Source organism: Mycteria americana, chromosome 23 (genome assembly GCF_035582795.1).
Source record: "Mycteria americana isolate JAX WOST 10 ecotype Jacksonville Zoo and Gardens chromosome 23, USCA_MyAme_1.0, whole genome shotgun sequence".
In the NCBI taxonomy this organism is placed as follows: Eukaryota; Metazoa; Chordata; class Aves; order Ciconiiformes; family Ciconiidae; genus Mycteria; species Mycteria americana.
The window spans coordinates 1952180-1972881 of record NC_134387.1 but is presented as its reverse complement, the minus strand read 5'-3'; the positions used below and the strand labels follow the sequence as shown (position 1 = coordinate 1972881).

The window sequence follows — 20702 nt, the reverse complement described above, 5'->3', positions numbered from 1 at the left end:
GCTGGCTGCGAAAGCAGCCTCCAGACTTTCCCTCGCAAAGACGCCTTCAAATTTCCAGCTCGAACAGCTGGGAAACTGCGGCCGGGCTGGAGCTTCCTGCCTCTGGCCGGAGCACAGTGACGTTTAGCTAGGAGAAGGCGCTGGGGAGATGCAGATATTGATTTCGCCGGCAGCACTGATGGCAGCGGGAGAGATGATTTTATGGCTTTAATGGAAGAATCAAAGCTTTTAAGGAGGCCTCGCTGGCTCTATGGCAACCTGCGCTCCCCCATTTCCCATGCCGGCGGCTGCGAGCCCCATCCCCAGGCGCTGGGTGGTCCCGATGCTGAGCTGGGCTCGGACCCCCCAGGCTCGGGGACCGGGATCTGCTGATTCAGCGGCAGCCCGACGAGGAATCCCGCTGCAAACGATGCCACGAATTCCTGGGTGCAGCTGCCTGGCAGAGCGGGCGTCTCAGGACACGTTTGACAGCAGGAGGAGGAGGAGGGAGAGGTGGAAACACCGGCTGCCGTTCGGCATCCTCTGCCGTGGCCGGAGGCGACGCCAATTCTCAATAAAGCACCTCAAAATGTTTTATTAAGGCGTCCCCCACCCACAGTCAGGATCCGGCCATCATGGGTGCTCACGGGCAGCACGGAGCTGGCACGAGGCCGGCAGCTCCGGCAGGGACCAGCCACCTCCGAGGCGTTTGGGGCCGTGCCAAGAAAGATTGGGCTTAATCGCATGTCAACAGCTGCCCCGCGCCAGGATCCGGCTGCGCCGCAGCCCTGGCACCAGCCCTCTTCCCTGACCTTCCCAGCACCCACCCCGCTGCAGTAATTAGAAACCGCCGGGTAATTTTTCCCCTCTCACGATAACGGCAAATGTCAGATCCCAACGGAGCGTCGGCATTGCCGGCTGGGCGGGGTGGGGCGAAGCCAACGGGATGGAGCCACCCAGCTTTGGGGAGCGTGCCGGGGGACGGCGGCCGGTGCCGGGGCTTTGGGACCCAAGCCCAGCTCTTGCTCCGGCCGCGCTCAGAGTAGGGAAAATGAAAGGAATAACTGGGCACGTTTGAGCCTGAAGGCTTGGAAAACAGCCTCCGCCCAAAGCGTTCCCGCTGGGGAAACTGCCCCCGGGCTGCCGGGGTGCCGTTTTCTGGAAATTCAGCCCTGGATGCTTCCCAAGCTCCCATCCCTGCCAGGAGCTGTGCAGAGGCTGCTTGGCCTGGAGCAAAGCAGGCTGTGACCCCGGGGGGTGGAAATTGGGGTGAATCCCCCAAAACTCAGGAATCCTGGGGTTGCCCTAAGCCCAGGTTGGGGCGACCCGAGCCGTTATCCGAACCCACCGGCGAGGCTTCGCTGCCGGAGGAGCTCTGCCCTCTCCCCCTCGGCCTTCCACTGCTGCTCTCGTCTGGCTCGCGCCCGCTCCGTCAGGCTGCTGCTGGTTTTAGGGGGCTGTGTCCCGGGCGGGCACGAGCAGAAAATGGCGGGGGGGGGGGGGGGGGGAGAGAAAATAAACTCCTTTCTGGCTTTGCAGCATCCTCATCCGCTGCAGATGCTGCCCTGCGCTTGCTGCGAGCAGGGGCTGATAACTCTGAGCCCTAATAACTGCGACCCCTAATAACTGTGACCCCTAATAACCGTGACCCATCATAACCCCGGTCCGTAATAACTGTGACGCCTAAAAAACATGGTCCCTAATAACCCTGACCCCTAATAACCCTGACCCCTAATAACCGTGACCCCTAATAACCCTGACCCCTAATAATCCTGACCCCTAATAACCCTGACCTCTAATAACCGTGACCCCTAATAACCCTGGCCCCTAATAATTCTGCCCCCCAGGTCTGCTCCCTCCCCATCGGGGCGAGACTCCTGCAAATCCCATTTGCACAAGCAACCCCCACACCCCTCCATTGCCCCCCCCCGTGCCGCTCCCCCCACTTCCCATTTTTCCCTTGATTTTAAATCCACAAAACATCCAAACCGGGGCGATTTTCCCAGCTATAAAACAAGGGGAAAGGAGCAGGCCCCGGCTGGCGGCAGGCGGGGGATTTCGGCAGCCCCCATTCCCCCTCAGATGCTTCCGCCTTCAAATAGAAGCGCGCAGGCGTGCACCCCCTTGTTTTGGGGGTGGCTTTAAACCCACCTGCCCTCAGATTTATTTGTAAGGTCTGTTCCCCCCGCTTCCGATCCGGGCAGTAATAATGTGATTATCCGGATCGGGCTGTGGGATAGGGAAGCTCATTACGGAGCATTAAAGAAGGGAAAATTGGGTTTTCTGAGGTTCTAGTAAAAACTCGTTTGCCGTCCAGGCGTCTCCGAGGCTCGTTTTGGGGCTCGTTTGGGGGTTTCTTTGCAATTTGCTCCTCCAGCCCCGATCTCCCACCGGGCAAGGAGCAAAATGGTAGGACCCCGGCGCAGCCCGGGGATGGTTTTCAGCCCCCCCCCAGGTGCTTTCAGGTTTGGGGAAACTGAGGCACGACGGCCGCAGCCCTACACTGGGGAACACGTCCGTTCCCCCCGCACCCCACAGGGCACCCGTTCCCCGCCCGCAGCCCCCAAACCACCCCGGGAAAAGCGGGTGAGCCGCCTTGGGGGGCTTTTCTCCCCGAAAACACCAGAGGAGGGGTTTTGGGAGGGAGAAAACCACCCCGGAGATGGGGCTGGGGTGAGGTTCCCCCCACGGTGAATAAGCCGGGGTGACGAGGAGGCCGCCAGCCTCAGTTTTTGGAGGGCAAAAGGGGAATTCTCCCCTTTTCCCGGCAGCGCTGGGGTTTCCAGCATGGCAGGGACTAACACTGCCATCTACCGAAACAGCCCTCGCCGTTATTAAACCCCTCGTATTTTTATTTTCCCCACCCAAAAGAGCTTCCCACGCTTGTAGGGACACACGACGTCTCCCAAACCCCTCTTTCTCCTCGCAGGGCAATGCCGGCTGCCTCTCCCCGGGGCGTCAGGCCTTGTCCCCCACGAGGGTCCCCCTCCTCGTCCTCCCGGGGATGTTTTCGGGTGCCTTTTTGGGTCAAGGCTTTGTGGCTACTGGCTTTGGGGACTCAGGCCGTGCCTCAGTTTCCCCACTCAGCGACCGAGCCCCCTCCCATCCCCGCACCCGCCCCGTTCGTTAGGCCGGGCCGGGCCCCACCTGCAGCTCGTTGGGCTCCCAGGGTATTTAAGGGCCTTTTTTAAAAGTTTTCCCTCTTTTTGGGAGGCAGCGCAGCGGGGTGAGGCTGGGGTGCAGGATCGGTCCCTTCCCTGGGTATGGGGGAGGCCAGCGGAGCCGGGGGGCGGCCGGCGGGGGTCCTGCTGCCCACCCCGGCCCCCGAGGTGCTGGAGAGGGTGCTGAGCCAGCGCTACGGCCCCCTGCCCCGCGCCGCCGCCATCGCCCGTCTGCGCAAGCAGCCGGCCGGGGGCTACCAGCCGGCCGGGGACCTGGCGGAGATGCTGGAGCGACGGCAGGTGGCCAACGCCAAGGAGCGCGAGAGGGTGAGGGGACCACCCCCCACCCCCCACCCCCCCCCCAAAAAAACCCACCTCCCACGGAGCTGGCTGCAAATGGCAGGGGGCTGCAAGCCACGTCCCGTTATGGTGGCACCCGGGGCCACCCCAGGGCTGCTCTAGTTGGGGGGCAGCCGGCAGCGTCGCCCTGAGGTCGCTTTGCAGCAGGTTATGGGGCGGGGGGGGGTTGCCTTTGCCTCTGCATTTGGGGGGCTCGGTTTAATCCTGGAGCAGCCCTGGTTTAATCCTAGGAGGGCCCAGTTTAGCCCTGGGGAGCCCGGTTTAACCCGGGGGTCCCCCTGCCGCGGACCCCCGTGGGGTGTAACTCACTTTATTTCCTCCCGGCAGATTAAAAACCTGAACAGCGGCTTCTCGAAGCTGAAGACCATCGTGCCCCTCATCCCCCGCGACCGCAAGCCCAGCAAAGTCGACACCCTGAAAGCTGCCGCCGAGTACATCCGCCTGCTGCGCCTGGTTTTGGAAGAAACGGGGGGCTTCGAGGTACGGGGGGGGGGGGGGGGGGGGCTCACCTCGAAACAGAGACCTTGTATCCAAACGCCTGTGAGGGTCTGGGGGGGGCCTGGTAGGGATTTTCTTGCTTGCCATTTTTCAGGGCGCAAATAATTTAAAAATTAAAAAGAAATTGAAGTATTATTCCGGGGGGAGGGCGGGGGGGGTGCTTCTCAGCTGGGGATGCAGAGCAGAAGGACAGGGGGGCAAATAAAAACCTCCATTTTGGGGATTTTTTTTTTTAATCCCCCTTTACCTTTTCTCCCCCTTTTCCCAGCGGCAGGACACCGATGCTGAGCCGGAGCTGGGTGACAGCGGGTGGGTGCCCCCGGGGGGGGCTGCTGGGACCTGGCCTGGCAGCGCACCCCCCTGCCCGTGGGGTCCCCCCGTCCTGCCCCCCTGCCCGGGGCCACCGCAGGAGAGCGGGGGGCCGGTGAGTTGGGGGCCAGCCCCGGCCGAGGGCGATGGGGTCGGGGGGACGGGGCACCCGTGGGACTTGCAGGGAGCTCCCACCCGTGGGCTGGGGGTTTTGGGGAGCCTCTGGTTTATATCGACATAAACCGGGGGTTGCTTCAAATCAGCTTTTACCCCCCCAAATATTCCAAAGGAGCAAAAAAAAAAATCTTTTTTTCTTTTTTTTTTTTTTAAGGTTTTTCCTGCCAATCCCTGAAAAACCGGGGTGTCCTGCAGAGACACCCACGGGGGACCCGGCGTGACGGCCAAGTCCGATGCTCGAGCACCCATTTTTGGGGCCACGGCTCCGGTCCGGGGCTGCATCCAGCCCCGCATGCCATTAAACCCCGCACCCCGACCCGCCCTGTCCCCAAAATGGGGGTGGGGTGTCTGTCACCCCTAAAAGGCGTTGGGAGGCCGGAGCTGTAATTAATTGCTCTATGCAAATGTAATTAGCACTGTTAATTAGCAAATGTAATTAGCACCTCGCCGGCTCCTTCCCCGCCGGTAGCCGCTCATTGAACCGGACTCCCGGGCAATAAAAGGGGATTTTGGGGGTGTCCGTGCTGCTTCCCTGCCTCGCCCTTCCTCGCTTATTTGCACTCACGGAGTTTCCCGGGGGGGGGGGTCCGTGGGCTCCCCCCCCCTCCTCCCCTTCCCCCCTCCCCCCGTGGGGGGGGAGCGGGGCGGGGCCACGCGTGGCGAGTCGGCAGAGGGAGCTGGACCTGCGCGGGGGGGGGGGGGGGGGGGGGCCTTTGTCAGGATGCTCTGAGGAGGAGGAGGAGGAGGAGGAGGAGGTGGGTGATCAGCATCCTCCCGGCCGCAGCATCCCCCTCCCCCGGGGAGGATTTGGGGGGGCTGGGGGGGCCCAAGCCGGGTGACCCCCCGCTTTTTTCCTTCTTTTGTCTCATCCCCCAAGCTGGCTGCATGCAGATATGGGGGGGCTGCAGCGCATCCCCCCCCCCCCAGGCCTTTATCCTCCGAGGGCGGTGGGTACCCGACCCCCCCCCCCAATCAATCCCCACCCATGGGGGGGTGCAATGCTGCAGCCCCCCCCCCCCCCCCCCCCAATCCCTATTTTTTTTATCCTCATCCGCCATCCCTGCGGCTGCCGCAGCGGCGTTGGGTGCGGCGAGGGCGGAGGCGGCTGGGGATGCTGGGGGGGGGGGGGGGGGGCAGTTTGGGGGTGTCCCCCCCCCCACCCCAGGCACCGAATGATGTGGGGGGGGCCCTTAGAGACGCCTCTGCTCTCCCCCCTTCTCCCCGGGGGGAAAATCCCGCTGGGATGCTCAGGACCCCGCCGCTGCCTGACGCCCGCCCTCCGCTGTGGGCCGGGGGCCACCGTGGGACCCCCCCCCCGCCCCGGGAATTTTAGGACCCCTCCCCGCTTCCCTCTGCGCCAGGTCGGTCCCGGAGCGGCAAAACTGGGGGGGACGCGGGGGGGGGCGGGGGGGGCTGCTTTTGCATTGGCGAAAGCACCGAGCGATATTGGGGGGGGGGGGGGGGGGCTCTGTTGGGGGGATTTGGGGGAGCATCGCGGGGTTGGGCTCACGTGCACCCCCCCATATTTTGGGGGTGAGTGGTGCTCTGTATGGGGGGGGGCCTTTGCAGCAGCACCCCCAAAACACCTCATTGACGACGCTCGCAGCCGGGGGGGGGGGGTGGGGGGGGCAGCACCCGTGTTTTGGGGTCCGTGGCGGTGGGGATGGGCCCCGACGCGTGCGGCGGCACCGCGGCGTCGACCCCTCGGTGGCCCCAGTCCGCGGCCACCCCAGCGGTGGGGGTCATTGACGCCGCTCCCATCGGCGCACCGAGCTGCCCGGTCTCAGCTGCGGCTTCCTCGGGGGGGTAACGGAGTCCCCCGTGTGTGTGTGTGTGTGTCCCCCCCCCCGAGTGTCCCCCGCCTGCCACCTCGTCACACGACGGGTCGCGCCTTCGCGCAGGGCGGGGGCCGGCCGGGGCTTATCTACGGGGCGCAGCTGGGGGATATTTTTGGTGGCTTCTTCGCAATCTGTATTTCCGGAGGGGATGAGGGTGACGGGGACCGACGCCGTCTGTCCGTCCGTCCGTCCCGTCGGCAGGATGAGCACGGCCGCCAGCCCGGAGCCCCTGCCCTCGCCCCCCGCCCCCGGGCCCCGTTACTCGGAGCGTTCGGCCGAGGATGACCCCGAGTACCTGCGGGCGCGGAACATGGCGGCCGACCTGCGGCAGGACTTCAACATGATGGAGCAGAAGAAGCGGGTCACCATGATCCTCCAGAGCCCGGTGAGGGGCGGTGTCCCTCTCGTCCCCAACCCCGTTCCTCTCGTCCCCAACCCCATCCTTCCTGTCCCCAACCCCGTTCCTCTCGTCCCCAACCCCATCCCTCCTGTCCCCAGCCCCATCCTTCCTGTCCCCAACCCCGTTCCTCTCGTCCCAAACCGCATCTCTCCTGTCCCCAGCCCCATCCTTCCTGTCCCCAACCCCATTCCTCTCGTCCCAAACCCCATCTCTCCTGTCCCCAACCACATCCCTCCTGCCCCAAAGCAAATGCCACCATGTCTTGGCTCGGGGCACGTCCCCGCTTGGCTGGTGGTGCCACCATCACCACTGTGCCACCAAGCTGGCAATGTCACTGCCACCAAGCCTATGGTGCTTCTATCACTGAGTTGCCAGTGCCACCACTGCCACTGTGCCACCAAGCCGGTGGTGTCGCTGACACCAAGCTGGGGATGCCACCATCACCGTGCCACCAAGCCGGTGGTGTCGCTGACACCAAGCTGGTGACGTTGCCACCACCGATCCGGTGGTGCCCCCACCCTGGTGTCACCGGACGGTCCCTGTTCGGTCACTGCGTCCCTTCCCCGGGGGAGGTGACACCGGCGGGGCCGGGATGTCGCAGTCTTTCAGGGAGGAGCTGGAGAGCCTCATCCAGGAGCAGATGAAGAAGGGGAACAACTCATCCCACATCTGGGCCCTGCGGCAGATCGCCGACTTCATGGCCACCACGTCCCCCGCCGTCCTCCCCACCTCCCCCATGGGTATGACCACGCCCACCAAGGGCTTTTTTGGGGGGGAAAATGGAAAGTTTGGTGAAATTCTTGAGGGCTTTTCTTAATTTATGGTGGTGTAAGTGAGGAAACATCCCGCAGGGCTCCATTTTCTTTTCATTTCCAGTAGAAAAGGTGGGAGAGGGAGGGGATTGGGAACCATGGGGACAGAGGGGGGGGTCACTCTGCAGACCCTAACCAGCCACCCCTGAAACCTTGGGTGCCACCAGACTTTTGGGGCCCTGAAACCTTGGGGGCCACCAAACCTTGGATGCCACCAAACCTTGGGAGCCCTGAAACCTTTGGGACCACCAAACCTTTGGGGCCACCAAACCTTGGGAGCCTTGAAACCTTTGGGACCACCAAACCTTTGGGGCCACCAAACCTTGGGAGCCCTGAAACCTTTGGGACCACCAAACCTTGGCTGCCACCAAACCTTGGGAGCCCTGAAACCTTTGGGGCCACCAAACCTTTGGGGCCACCAAACCTTGGGAGCCCTGAAACCTTTGGGACCACCAAACCTTTGGGACCACCAAACCTTGGGAGCCCTGAAACCTTTGGGACCACCAAACCTTGGCTGCCACCAAACCTTGGGAGCCCTGAAACCTTTGGGACCACCAAACCTTTGGGGCCACCAAACCTTGGGAGCCCTGAAACCTTTGGGACCACCAAACCTTGGCTGCCACCAAACCTTGGGAGCCCTGAAACCTTTGGGGCCACCAAACCTTTGGGGCCACCAAACCTTTGGGGCCACCAAACCTTGGGAGCCCTGAAACCTTTGGGACCACCAAACCTTTGGGACCACCAAACCTTGGGAGCCCTGAAACCTTTGGGACCACCAAACCTTGGCTGCCACCAAACCTTGGGAGCCCTGAAACCTTTGGGACCACCAAACCTTTGGGGCCACCAAACCTTGGGTGCCACCAAGCCCAGCTCCATAACCCTCCTCTCACCCTGTCCCTGGGGAAGCCCCTGGGGTTTGGGGGGGTGGGGGGTGTCAACCCCCACTCCCCCATCTCCTGCTGACCGGCGTCGGGGGGGGTGGCACGTCCCCAGGGCTGGCGGCCGTCACCCCCATCAACGACCTGCACGGCCCCGAGGTGCCGGCGCTGGCCAAGGGCGAGCGGCTGATGCGCTGCAAGGTGGGCAGCATCCACCGCCTGCTCGACCTCTACGGCTGGGCCCAGCTGGGACACACCGCCGTCACCGTGAGCACCCCGACACCGGGGGGGGGGGGTTGAGGGGGTTTGGGGGTTTTGGGGGGGGTTGGCTTGCGGGGGGGGTGGTGTTTTTGACAGGGCAGGGCTTTGGGGGTTTGGGGGGGGGGGTTCTTTGGGGGGAGTTAGGTCTTTTGGGGGGGTGTTGGGGGGTTCTTTGGGGGGAGTTAGGTTTTTTGGGGGGTTTAGGGGGGATTTGGGGGTGTTGGGGGGTTCTTTGGGGGGAGTTAGGTTTTTCAGGAGGGGTTGGGGGGGTAGGGATTGGGGGTTTTGGGGTGTTGGGGGGTTCTTTGGGGGGAGTTAGGTTTTTTTGGGGGCTTGGGGGGATTTGGGGGTGTTGGGGGGTTCTTTGGGGGCAGTTAGGTTTTTTTGGGGGTTTAGGGGGGATTTGGGGGTGTTGGGGGGTTCTTTGGGGGGAGTTAGGTTTTTTTGGGGGCTTAGGGGGATTTGGGGGTGTTGGGGGGTTCTTTGGGGGCAGTTAGGTTTTTTTGGGGGCTTAGGGGGGATTTGGGGGTGTTGGGGGGTTCTTTGGGGGGAGTTAGGTTTTTCGGGAGGGTTTGGGGGTGTGGGGATTGGGGGTTTTGGGGTGTTGGGGGGTTCTTTGGGGGGAGTTAGGTTTTTTTGGGGGCTTGGGGGGGATTTGGGGGTGTTGGGGGGTTCTTTGGGGGCAGTTAGGTTTTTTTGGGGGTTTAGGGGGGATTTGGGGGTGTTGGGGGGTTCTTTGGGGGGAGTTAGGTTTTTCGGGAGGGTTTGGGGGTGTGGGGATTGGGGGTTTTGGGGTGTTGGGGGGTTCTTTGGGGGGAGTTAGGTTTTTTGGGGGGCTTGGGGGGGTTTGGGGGTGTGGGGATTGGGGGGTTTGGGGGTTTTGGGGGGGGTTGGGGTGTTGAGGGTTCTTTGGGGGGAGTTACTTTTGGGGGGGGTTGGGGGTGTGGGGATTTGGGGGGGGCTGGGGGTTTTGGGGGGTTTTTGGGCTGTTGGGGGGTTCTTTGGGGGAGTTAGGTTTTTTTGGGGGGTTGGGGGGTTCTTTGGGGAGAGTTAGATTTTTTGGGGGGGTTTGGGGGTGTGGGGGTTTTGGGGGGGTCTTTAGGGGAGTTGTGTTTTTTTGGGAGCGTGGGTTTTTGGGGAGGAATTTGGGGGATTTGGGGGGGGGGGTTTGGGGGGGTTGGGTTTTTTGGGGGGTTGGGGTTTTTGGTTTTGGTTTTGGTTTTTATACCTATACGGGCTTTTTCCCGGCGCAGCTGCGGGTGAGCAAGGAGCAGGAGCATTTCTTGGTGGCCCCGCAGGGGCTGGCGTGCAGCGAGGTGACGGCGGCCAGCCTGGTGAGCGTGCCTGTCCCCCCCCACACCCCCATTCCCCGCTCCCCGGGGCGGGGGGGAACCAGCCAGCTCTGAGCCCCCCAAATCCGCGCCCCCCCCAGATCAAGGTGAACGTGCTGGGGGCCGTGGTGGAGCAGGGCAGCACCGGCTTCGCCCCCGACGCCCGCAGCTTCAGCCTCCACGCCGCCATCTACGCCGCCCGCCCCGACGCCCGCTGCATCATCCGCCTGCACACGCCGGCCACCGCCGCAGTAAGATACGGGGGGATTTTTTGGGGGGTGATGGGGGTGGTGGTGGTGGGGGGGGGTGTTGTGGCCCTGCCCGCCCTGCCCGCTCCGCCGCAGGTGTCGGCCATGCGCTGCGGCGTGCTGCCCATCTCCCGCGCCGCCCTGCTGCTGGGGGACGTCGCCTACTTCGACTTCCACGGGGAGGTGGAGGACGAAGCCGATCGGGTCGAGCTCCAAAAATCCCTCGGCCCCACCTGCAAGGTGAGGGGATGGGGGGGGGGGATGGCGAGGGCCACCGTGCCGTCCCCGTCCCCTCCTCCTTGTCCCGCTGACGTCCCCCCTCTTCCCGTGCTCGGCGCTGCAGATCCTGGTGCTGCGCAACCACGGCGTGCTGGCGCTGGGCGACACCGCCGAGGAGGCCTTCTACAGCATCTTCCATCTGCAGGCGGCCTGCGAGATCCAGGTGAGCGCCCGGCCCGCGCTGGGGCGTGCACCGAGCTGCGTACGGTCTCGGCTGCCAGCGCGGTGCCCCCGGGAATAAGCACCGAGCTGCGTACGGTCTCTGCTGCCAGCACCGTGCCCTGGGAGCTCGCGCTGAGCTGTGCCGGGTCTTTGCTGCCGGCACGGCGCCCTGGGACCGCGCACCGAGCTGTGCCAGGCCTCCGCCACAAGCGCGGCGCCCAGGACGGGACAGACCGGCGCAACGCTGCGGCCGCGGGCGCGGCGGGCGGGTCTGGGGCCGTGCCGCTGCTCCCCGTCCGGCTGCGTCAGCTGCGTCTCCCCGGGCTCGGCCGTAGGTGTCGGCGCTGGCGAGCGCGGGCGGCGTGGAGAACCTCATCGTGCTGGAGCGCGCCAAGCACCGGCCCCACGAGGTGGGCTCGGTGCGCTGGGCCGGCAGCACCTTCGGGCCCATGCAGAAGAGCCGCTTGGGCGAGCACGAATTCGAAGCCCTGATGAGGATGCTGGACAACCTGGTGAGCGCCAGCCAGCGCCAAAACGCGGCCAGCTCCCCCAAAATGCGCAAAAAATATCTTTTTTTTTTTTAATCCCCGTATTATTCACGACCGAGCGTTCTCTGCCTTTCCAGGGTTACCGCACGGGCTACACCTACCGCTACCCCTTCGTGCAGGAGAAGAGCAAGCCCAAAAGCGACGTGCTGATCCCCGCCACGGTGACGGCCTTCGTCTTCGAGGAGGAGGCCGCCCCCGTCCCCGCGCTGCGGCAGCACGCCCAGAAGCAACAGAAGGAGAAGACGCGGTGGCTCAACACCCCCAACACCTACATGAGGGTCAACGTGGCCGAGGAGCAGCAGGGCAGCGCCGGCAGCCAGAAGACGAAGACGACGGTGCGGGGGTGCTGGTGCATCCCGGGGGGGCCGGGGCTGGCGCGGGGAATGGCATCAGCTGGATTTTTGGGTACCAAAAAAAAGGCGGATGAGGGGATGCCTGGGATGTTATCGATCCCACCAAAATTTGGTGTGCAGAAACGCCCAGGGATCCTCCAGAAGTGAGAAATGCTTCATTCGGTGCCTTTATTTAACGCAAGCTTTCCTTTCCTCCTCTATTCCCCCCAACCTCGTAATAATATTTATTTTAAAATCCCACCTCCCCAGCCCAGGGGCCGAGCACCGCAGGCTTCACTGGGGTCTCCCCTCTATGCCAGACGCACTTATCGAGGTCTCCCCTCTGTGCAACGCGCATTTGTCGGGGTCTCCTCTCTCTCCGCGACGCGTATTTATCGGGGTTTCATCTCCGCGACACGCAGTGGCTGAAAGCGGACGAGGTGGAAAAAGGCAGCAGCGGGACCCCCATCCGGATCGAGAACCCCAACCAGTTCGTGCCCCTCTACACGGACCCGCAGGAGGTGCTGGAGATGAGGAACAAGGTACGGTCCCATCCCGAAAGCCCCAGAGGCTTTCGGACGCGGGTGCAGGGGTCTCGGCAGACGCCGGGGTGGCAGGGGAGGCTTTTCCCCCCCACCCCCGTCCTCTCTCTGCATCTCGCCCACAGATCCGGGAGCAAAACCGCCAGGACGTGAAGTCGGCCGGGCCCCAGTCGCAGCTGCTGGCCAGCGTCATCGCCGAGACCAGCCGCAGCCCCGTACGTCGCCCCGCGTCCCCAGCCCCGCGTCCCCAGCCCCTCGTCCCCTCTCCCCCCCGCCTCCCCGGCATCCCACCGGGCGGGGGGTGACGCCGCTCCGGGGCGGGGGGGGGGTTCAGTCCACAGAGAGCCATTTGGGGGATGCGGAGGCCAAAGAGGCATCCCGGGAGGAGGCACCCCCTGAGCCGGAGCCCCCGAACCCCTTCAGCCAGCTCACCGACCAGGAGCTGGAGGAGTACAAGCAGGAGGTGGAGAGGAAAAAGCTGGGGCTGCAGGGTAGGAGGGGTACGGGGGAGCCCTGGTCCCAAATCCCCCTCGGGGCCGGCACCCGGCGGACCTCGGGGCCAGCACGTCTCTCCGCTGGCAGGCGAGAAGGACGACGCCGCGGCAGAGGAGAGCCAGGCTCCCCCCGCCAAATCTCCCCCCACCTCAGCGCCGCAGAGCCCGGCCACGGCGCCGGCCGAGAGCCCAGCCCCGACGCCGGCCGAGCCCTCGGAGGGTGAGTGGGCTGGCGAGCACCCGGGCTCGCCAGCCGAGCGGAGACGAGGAGCGGGTCTGCAGCGAGGGGATGAGGGTGGCTGTAGCCAAACCCCACTGCAACACGGATAAATGTCACCCCCGGGTCCCTTTGCCTTTCTCCGGGGGGGTCCCCGCTCCGGCGGGGCCGATGGGGATTCGCACCGCAAAGGCACCAAAGCCGCTCCTTGCCTTGAACGTCGCGGCGGGAGGACGCGAGCGTCCGCCGGTGGCTTTGCGGGGTGGCAGGGGACGCCTCCGTCCCCCCTCCTAATGCGCCGACGGGTGCAATATTCCCGTTATTATATGCCCCAAAGCGCAAATTTGTCACGTACGAACCGCGGCGGGTCTCAGGGCGCGGGAGAGGGCAGCGGGAGCGCGCGGCTTCTCGCTTTCTCATCGTGTCTCATGGTGTCTGTCTGTCTGTCTCCACAACGTCTTCCTTTCTCTTTCCTCCACGTGTGGCTTTCACCCAAGGAGTTACCTCTGACTCTGAATACTTGTCACTGTAGTAAGTACGGAGAGGCCGTCCTCGAGCCCCGCTGCGGGAGGAGGGACGCGGGCGACCGCGCTTCCCGCTAGCTCGGGGTGACCTTGCTCTCCGTGGCCCGTTTCAGACGCGCTCCCGCGGGGAGCGGCGCCCGGCTCAGGGTTTCGCAGAAGGAAATGCCTTGGGTCGCCTCGTTTTCTTTGCTGCCCGCTTTATTTCCAGCGGCGAGGCCGGGACGGAGCCAGCCGCCCTTCCCGCCTGCCTCTTCCCCGCTCTCCATCCCACCGTCGCTTGTCCCGCAGGGAGGGGGCGGGGGGAAGGCTCAGGAAAGCGGCGCCTGCGGCAGGAGGGGATCGGGTCCCGGCGCTCTCCGTCCGCAGGGGACAAATCCTGCTCCTGCCCCGGTCAAACCGGCGAGTGGCGGGGGATTTAAACCTCCGCAGCGCCGGCCGCCGCTGCCCCCACCCTCACCTCTCCCCTTTTTCCCCTTGCCAAGGTGACAAGAAGGCGGACGGCGGCCAAGGGCCGGCCGATTCCGCCACCGAGAAGGAGCCGCCGGCGGTGGTGAACGGGAAGGACGAGGAGCAAAGCACCGAGGAAAGCCTGGGCAAAGGGGGGGGGCGGACGACCTCCCCCGCCAACACCGACCCGGATGCCCCCAAGGAGAAGGAGACGGTGACCAGCAGCCCCGTCTCCCCCGAAGGTTCACCCTCCAAATCACCCTCTAAGAAGAAGAAGAAATTCCGGACCCCATCTTTCCTGAAAAAAGGCAAAAAGAAGGAAAAGATCGAATCTTGAGTCTCCTCCGAGGCCTCCCGCCGCAGCGGCGGCCGGGCACCTGTCCGGACGGAGGCGCCGAGGTGGAGGGACGGCTCCTGCGTCGTGCGTCTGGCCGAGGCGCAGCCGAAAACCCCGGAAGCGAGTTGTTTTCCGGGTACTCCTGGCACGAGGCACTTCGTCCGCTGTCACCCGCTTTTGGAGGCGGTCACCGAGCTTACGAAAGATTGTGGCCCCCGTTTGCCGCTTGGGGAAATACCCGCTGCGATCTCCCTCCTTCCATGAGCTCTCCCTTCTCCCTCCCGGGCACCAGCCCCTTCCCATGTGTGGGCTGAGGGTTGGGTTTTATTTTTCCCCACCCGCCGCTTGCAGAGCCCTCGTGAAACGTGGGGCGCAGCCTGGATCCGCTTGGTTTGAGGAAGAAAAGGGTGTTTTGTTGTTAGGTTGTTTGTTTTTTTTTTTTACCTTCTGTTTCAAGCTCTGCTGGAATGGCGCTGGCTTCACCCCCGGGCAAAATTGTTCGCCGCTTCGCCGGGGGATCGGATCAAGCTGAACGCGGGGGGATTGCTCTCCCCGAAGAAGAGGCCGAGGCGGTGGGCCTGGGAGCCTTTCCTTCCCGGATCGTAATCTTCCTCTCCCCGGGCCGGAGAGCCATTTTCAGTCCCCTTCTCCCGGTGCCACCACCGCACGTATTTGCCATACGAGGAAGAGCAGCAGGATTTCACGTTGCCGGGAAAGCCCGTGCCGCACCGCACAAACCGCACCTGAGAAGGGAGAAGAAAAGAGCCTCCGGGAAGTGTCCGTGTTATTTAAAACTGAGCAAAACTTCACTCACTAAGTGCTACTTCGGGATGAACACACGCTGCCAATTCACTTCAGTCAGAGGCACTGCCACCGCCACCACCCCCATCCCCGCCACCGCTTCACGGCAGCGCCGGCGCACGCGGCCGAGGCTGTGCCGGGGCTCTGCTGGCACCGAGCTCGGGCTCAGCGCGCGGCCGAGGCCGGATCGTTGCTTTTCCCCAGCTCTGGACTCCCGAGCACCAGTGAAAAATCCTCCTTGGCCTTCCCTTCCCACCCGGCCTCGCCTCCCTGCCTCCAGCGCTCCGTACGGCGCCGCGACCGTCGTTACAACCTCCCGGCCGTGCCCGAAGGGAAGAAGAAAACCAGCCGTGCCCATTTGCCCCGCAGCCGCTCCAACGCTGGTATTTAGGGGGCAAAACCACCAGGAACAGCCCCCATCCTCCCCCCGCAAGCCCCAGGGGTTTGCCGTCTTCCGGGGGTGCTCGCCCCAAGCCTGCCTGCGCGGGCAGCGCTGCCCGTGGGGACGGGGCTTCCCCGCCACAGCCCGAGCGTCCACCGGGTCCTGTCCGCCGGGGGCTTGGGCTGCGGCGGGGAGCCCCAGGACCCCCCTTCCGAGGGCACTGGGTTTCCTCACCCCAATATGATGTTCCCACGCACCACCACCGTGTTTTCAAAGTCTTTTCGCTGCTGCGAGGCAGCTCTCGGGGTTTGGTTTCCCCTCAGCCCCTGGGCCAGGTGACAATTTTGGGGGCAGGGGGGAGGACACGGGGTGGAGCGGGGTGCAGGCAGGGAGCGGGGTGCAGGCAGGGAGCGGGGCCGGTGCAGGCAGCTGTGGGTCAAAGGGAGGAGGTTTGTAGACACAGGTTGGTTTTCTTTCCAGGGCTGCGCTATGGGGCGTGCCAGGCAAATACTGAATTGGAAAGTAAAAATGTCAAAAGCTTTTAAAAAGTGCAAAAATACACAGCTGGCAGGTATCTTGCTGGAGCCCCAGGCCCAACCTGAGCCTGGTTTTTGGGGAGAGCGTTTGCCCTGCCCGCTGTCCACCCCGAGCCCCAGCGCCGGGGTTGGAGCCGCAGCTCCCCATCGTGCTCCTGCAAGGGCAGGGTGGGCGGGGGGGACGACCCTGAGCTCCTAAATTCGCTACCTGCGAGGGACGGCACGAACACCAGCCCCGTGCTCTTGCCTGTAGTTACGGCCTGTTCAGCAGCCACCCTTTGAGACCCAAACCACAGCTCTGTAGCCGTTTCCCGCGGGGTGCCGTTTACTGCCACTGATTGAAGGCTCTTTGAGGCCATTTTTGTCACCTCGCCTGTCCCTCTGCACGGCCCGGGCCAGGGCAGCCCCCCCAGGGGCAGCTGCGTTGCCTCCCCAACGCGGCACGGTCGCTCCCGGGGCGATTACCTGAATTACGACACTGCCGCGCACCCCACCGCCGGAGCGGCCGGCGCTGCCGCGGGGAGGCCGCAGCCCCTTTTTCTCCGAGGGTTTGTCCCCAGGGGCTTGGCGACCCCTTTTCTCTGAGGGCCAGGGGCTTTGCGGAGGAGACGGGGGTTTATTCCCCCCGCCCCGCGCAAGTCCAGGGCGCGTTAGGCGTCTCGTGCGGCGTAGGGAAGAGCAAGACACCGGTGCCTTCAGCAGGGAGGAAGGCTCAAACGGCCGCCACCGCGGCGCGGGTCCTCACCGCGTAGCTAGAAGAAAACGGACGCGGGGATCAGATCCACGCCGCAGCTCTTCCACCTGTCAGGGCATCCCCGCTCCCCCCGGGACCACCCCTCCCGATCGCCTTCCCCCTCTCCCCTGCCAGCCTTTTGCTCGCAGGCAGGCCCCTGGCTCGCTGCTCTCTTCTCACCTCTTTTTGGCAAGGCTGCCCAGACCCACGCACCCCTGGCCGGGCTCCGGGTGTGGGTTTTCTGCGGCGGGAAGGCAGGGATGGATCCCTGGCTGCCGGCTGCGAGGCAAATCGTTGATCCGGTGCCCCGATTGCTGCCCACGGGCCCCGTGCTCATCGCCCTCCATGTTTGCACCCTCAACTGAAAAGAAGAGAGGCCGCGTTTCCGTCTTCGGACGCGGATACGCCGGCACGCCGCAGGAAAGGAGGGCGATGCCGGGCTTTCAACCAGATTCAGCGCCCGTGTTGCCGCCTGGGGCTGGCAGACACCCCGGGCCCGGCCCGGAGGGTCCCGGCGAGGTTGCGGTTGCTGAACGCCCACCGAAATGAGGCGGAGGGGAGGCTGCCCGCGCCCGGGCCTGCCACCGCGGCCGGAGGGGAGCGTCCTCCTGCCTGCGGGCTGGCGTGGGCGACCGCTGGTGTCTGACAATCGTCGCTGGAAAGCGCTGTGTAACGCCTGTCTGTAAATAAACCCCGTGTTTGGCACCCGCCAGCGCTGTGGAGCTCGGGGGGGGGCGCAGGGGTGTCATGGCCTCCCTGTGGGCCTGGGGCTGGGGCTGGGGGATCACGGCCTCGCTGCGGGCCTGGGCCGGCGTGGGGGGGGGGGGGGGGGGCTCACGGCCTCGCCGAGGCTCTGGGCCCGCAGCCCCCGGCGCTGGAAGCGGAGGGGAGGCCGCCGGGGAGGGGCTCCAGCCGCCCCGCCGCCTCGGGGGACCGCGTTCGCTGCGGAACCAAAGCGCGGCGGCGCCGGTTCCTGGGGGAGCGGGGGGGGAAGCGCGGGGCGGCAGAGCCGGAAGCGCGGGTCGCGAGGGGCCGGCCGGCCGGAAGTGCGGGCGCTGAGGGGCGGCCATGGGCCGCAGCCGCTCCCGGTCGCCGCCGCGGCGCGGTGAGGGGGGCCGGGGGCGGGAGCCGGGCGGAGGGACACCGGGAGAGGCCGGGGGGAGCGGCCCCGGGGGGATGGGGCTGCGCCGAGGAGCGGATCCGGCCCCGACGGACGGGCCGGGGCTGCGCTGAGGGGGGGGAAAGATCCGGGCCCGTGGGGGGAGGGTGGAGGAGCCAGGCCCGGGGCGGGGAGCCCAGACCCCCGGCCCAGGGTAGGAGCGGGCCCCGGGACTTCCCCCAGCCCTTGGGCAAGGGGGTGAACCCTCTCCACGGCGCGGGGGCGGTGATGAGGCCTCGGTTCTTCACTCTGGGGAGCCGAGGGTCCCTTCCTCCTCCCCCTCTTTCTCCTCCTCCTCCTCCTCCTCCTCCTCCTCCTCCTCCTCCTCCTTCTCCTACTCATCCTCCCGCACACCGACTCCCGTCCCCCTCCACACCTCAGCTTTTCGGGGAGCGCTCCCCCGACAGGTCGGTCACCCCACTCCTGGGTGAAGGCCTTTTCCTGCCGCTCTTCCCACCCCCGTGGGTGCCGGTGGGGATCTTTGTGCCCAGCCACGGGGGGATCGGGGGAGGAGGTGGGAGGGAGTTGTTCTGGGGTCTCTGCTCGGAAGCTGTCGCAGCGGCGACGGGATTTTCTTTGACAAGCGGGCAGCGAAGGGGGGGAGACGCGAGGAAGCGGACGGTAAACCGAGCGCTGCCTCTCTCCGAGCAGAGCGCAGGCGTTCACGCTCCACCTCACGGGAGAGGGAGAGGAGGCGAAGAGAGCGATCCCGGTCCCGGGACAGGGACAGGAGGAGGACCCGTTCTCGCTCCCCGCACAGGAGACGGTCCAGGTGAGGGGCAGAAACGCCAGCGCCGGGGTGGGGACAAGCCGGAGAGCCCGGGTGAGGCGCAGCGCGGGGGGCACGGGGACGGTTTAACGCCGTAAACCCGCCTGCCTTCGCGACGCCAGGTCGCCGAGACGGCACCGATCGAGCTCCTCCTCCCCGCCGCGGCTGAAGGAAAGGCGGGATGAAGAGAAGAAGGAGATAAAGGACTCCAAAGGCAAAGAGCGTCAGATCACGGGTGAGGGGGTGGATTTGCCTCCTTAAATAGGTCCTGGCTTCCCCGCTTGGGTTGGGACGAGCCCAGGGGACACCCGGGTGCTCGCTGAAAATGTTTTTGGCGAACCCCGACGCCTGCGTCGGTCGAACTCCCTTATTTTGTTGCCTCGGCAGAGGAAGATTTGCAGGGCAAGACGGAAGAGGAAATTGAGATGATGAAAATGATGGGCTTCGCCTCTTTCGACACGACGAAAGTGAGTGCGGGTCGGCGCGGTGGAGCCCGCAGCTGCCTCCGACGGGCTCCGCGGTGTCGCCGCGCCCTTTTTGGGGATAATACGCGGAGTTTGGGGACCTTTTTTCTTAAATGTCTTTCAGGGGAAGAAGGTGGACGGCGCCGCGAACGCGTACGCCATCAACGTGTCCCAGAAGAGGAAGTACAGGTTTGTGCCCGGCCTTTTTTTTTTTTTTTTTTTTGGATAGGAAGAGATAACGCAGCGCGGAGGAAACTCCGCCGCCGTACCTCGAAGCCGCTGTCTCTCGGCGCACGCAGGGGGTGACCCGGCTTCTCGGGCCTTCGGAAAAAGGCAAAATTTGTGGTTTTTTGCCATCAAACAGAGGTGAGAGGCCTCTGGCTTCTCCTGGAAACGGCGAAAGCAGGGAGATGAGGAGCGAAAGAGCACGTCGTGCGCGTGCTGTGGCCTGAGCCTGTTTCTTACCCAAAAAACCCCCCACTCAGTTTGTTAATTCCGTTTCCTTTTCGATGGAAACTCGAGCGTACGGCCGGGCCGCCCTCTTTCACCCAGACGGGCGCGGACCTGGCAAGCGCCGGGGTCCTCGGGGCGGGGGGGAAGCTCCCACCCTGCTTTGTGCAACTCCACGGGGGAATTTGATTCCCCGCGGCCGCCGAGCGCGGGTACGCGTCGCCCTCGGGTGTTTTTGTGCGGATTTCTTCAGAGCCGGGGTTTCTCCCCGGCGCTGACGCCGGTTCCTTCCCTGCGGCCGCAGGCAGTACATGAACAGAAAAGGAGGATTCAACAGGCCCCTGGATTTCATCGCTTGACACCGGGCTCGCGACCGCCCGCCCAGAAGGACTCCGCTTCCTGACGCCTGCGCGCGCGGGGGCGGCTCGGAGACCGGATTTCAGAGGAATTTGGGTTATTCCCAACAAATCCCGCCGCGCTCGCCCTGCCCCGCAGCCGGAGCGGGTACGAGTCGCCGCTTCCCGGCGTCTTTGATGTTTTTTTTACGGTATCCCTCGTGGTTGGTTCCTCGCCGGGATTTCGTCGTGGTTTTCCTGTCGGTTTTTGACGTCACGCCCTGTTCCCCCTCGCAATAAAACCCCCTGTATATTTTTCCTCTGATTTTTATAACTCGGGGAGGGGGGAAGAAGCTGCCGGAAACCTCCGACCGCTCGTTTGCCGCCGCCGCCGTTGCGGGGGGCGGGGACCTTTCACCCCAAACGCCGTTAATTCCCGTGGCACGCAAATACGTATAAATTTATACAAATAAATTAAAAACGGGCGAGGGCGGCAACGCCCCTTTGGGGCCTTTTATTGCCGAAAAACCCGGGGCTTTTCCTTATTTTTTGGCGGCCCGGCTGGGCGTTATCCGACAGCAGCGGTGTTCCGCTCCCTTCTTCGCTTCCCTCTTTTGCTAATTAACGTCTTTTGCTAATTAACGCCCGGCTCGCTCCGGGAGGGGGGGCGGGGGGGAGCGCTGAGGGGAGCCCTGGGGTCAAAACGGAGGTGCTGGGTGGCTGTGGGGGTGGAGGGACGGTTCTCCCCGCCCGCAGTTACCGGTTTGGGGAGGAAGCGGGGCTGGGAGGGCCCCCCCTTGTCGCCTGCTGCCCGGGGGTGCGGGTGTCCCCCGGGGGGGGCTGTGGGACGTGGGGTGCTGCGCTGGGACGCTCCCGTTTGGGGGGCGGGGGGGTGCGTGGGTGCCGTCTACCCTGGAAGGGGGGCCCTGAGCCCTGCCC

General features: G+C 64.7%; 3 protein-coding genes across 5 annotated transcripts; all 3 read left to right on the top strand.

The window, feature by feature from the left end:
- Positions 1–3217: 3217 nt before the first annotated feature.
- On the top strand, positions 3218–4981 carry FIGLA (folliculogenesis specific bHLH transcription factor). The gene is made up of 4 exons (XM_075523770.1): positions 3218–3467; positions 3828–3980; positions 4267–4422; positions 4639–4981. The coding sequence occupies exons 1-4, from the start codon at positions 3243–3245 to the stop codon at positions 4657–4659; spliced, it is 555 nt and encodes a 184-aa protein (XP_075379885.1). The 5' UTR covers positions 3218–3242; the 3' UTR covers positions 4660–4981.
- A 714-nt stretch (positions 4982–5695) lies between these two features.
- ADD2 (adducin 2) lies at positions 5696–17291 on the top strand. Of its 3 annotated transcripts, XM_075523729.1 has the most exons (15): positions 5696–5845; positions 6524–6707; positions 7324–7462; positions 8528–8679; positions 9927–10007; positions 10106–10255; positions 10349–10492; positions 10596–10694; positions 11029–11205; positions 11319–11576; positions 11996–12115; positions 12241–12330; positions 12450–12606; positions 12698–12829; positions 13833–17291. In XM_075523729.1, exons 2-15 carry the CDS (start codon positions 6525–6527, stop codon positions 14132–14134), a joined length of 2184 nt encoding a protein of 727 aa, XP_075379844.1. In that variant the 5' UTR covers positions 5696–5845; position 6524; the 3' UTR covers positions 14135–17291. The 3 variants fall into 3 exon arrangements, with proteins under 3 accessions (XP_075379844.1, XP_075379843.1, XP_075379845.1); XM_075523728.1 differs by lacking the exon at positions 5696–5845 and having other exon boundaries at positions 6449–6707; XM_075523730.1 differs by lacking the exons at positions 5696–5845; positions 11029–11205 and having other exon boundaries at positions 6449–6707; positions 11361–11576.
- A 303-nt stretch (positions 17292–17594) lies between these two features.
- Positions 17595–20079, top strand: SNRNP27 (small nuclear ribonucleoprotein U4/U6.U5 subunit 27). Its single transcript, XM_075523773.1, has 6 exons — positions 17595–17691; positions 18397–18517; positions 18637–18749; positions 18902–18981; positions 19103–19167; positions 19733–20079. The coding sequence occupies exons 1-6, from the start codon at positions 17655–17657 to the stop codon at positions 19785–19787; spliced, it is 471 nt and encodes a 156-aa protein (XP_075379888.1). The 5' UTR covers positions 17595–17654; the 3' UTR covers positions 19788–20079.
- Positions 20080–20702: the final 623 nt, after the last annotated feature.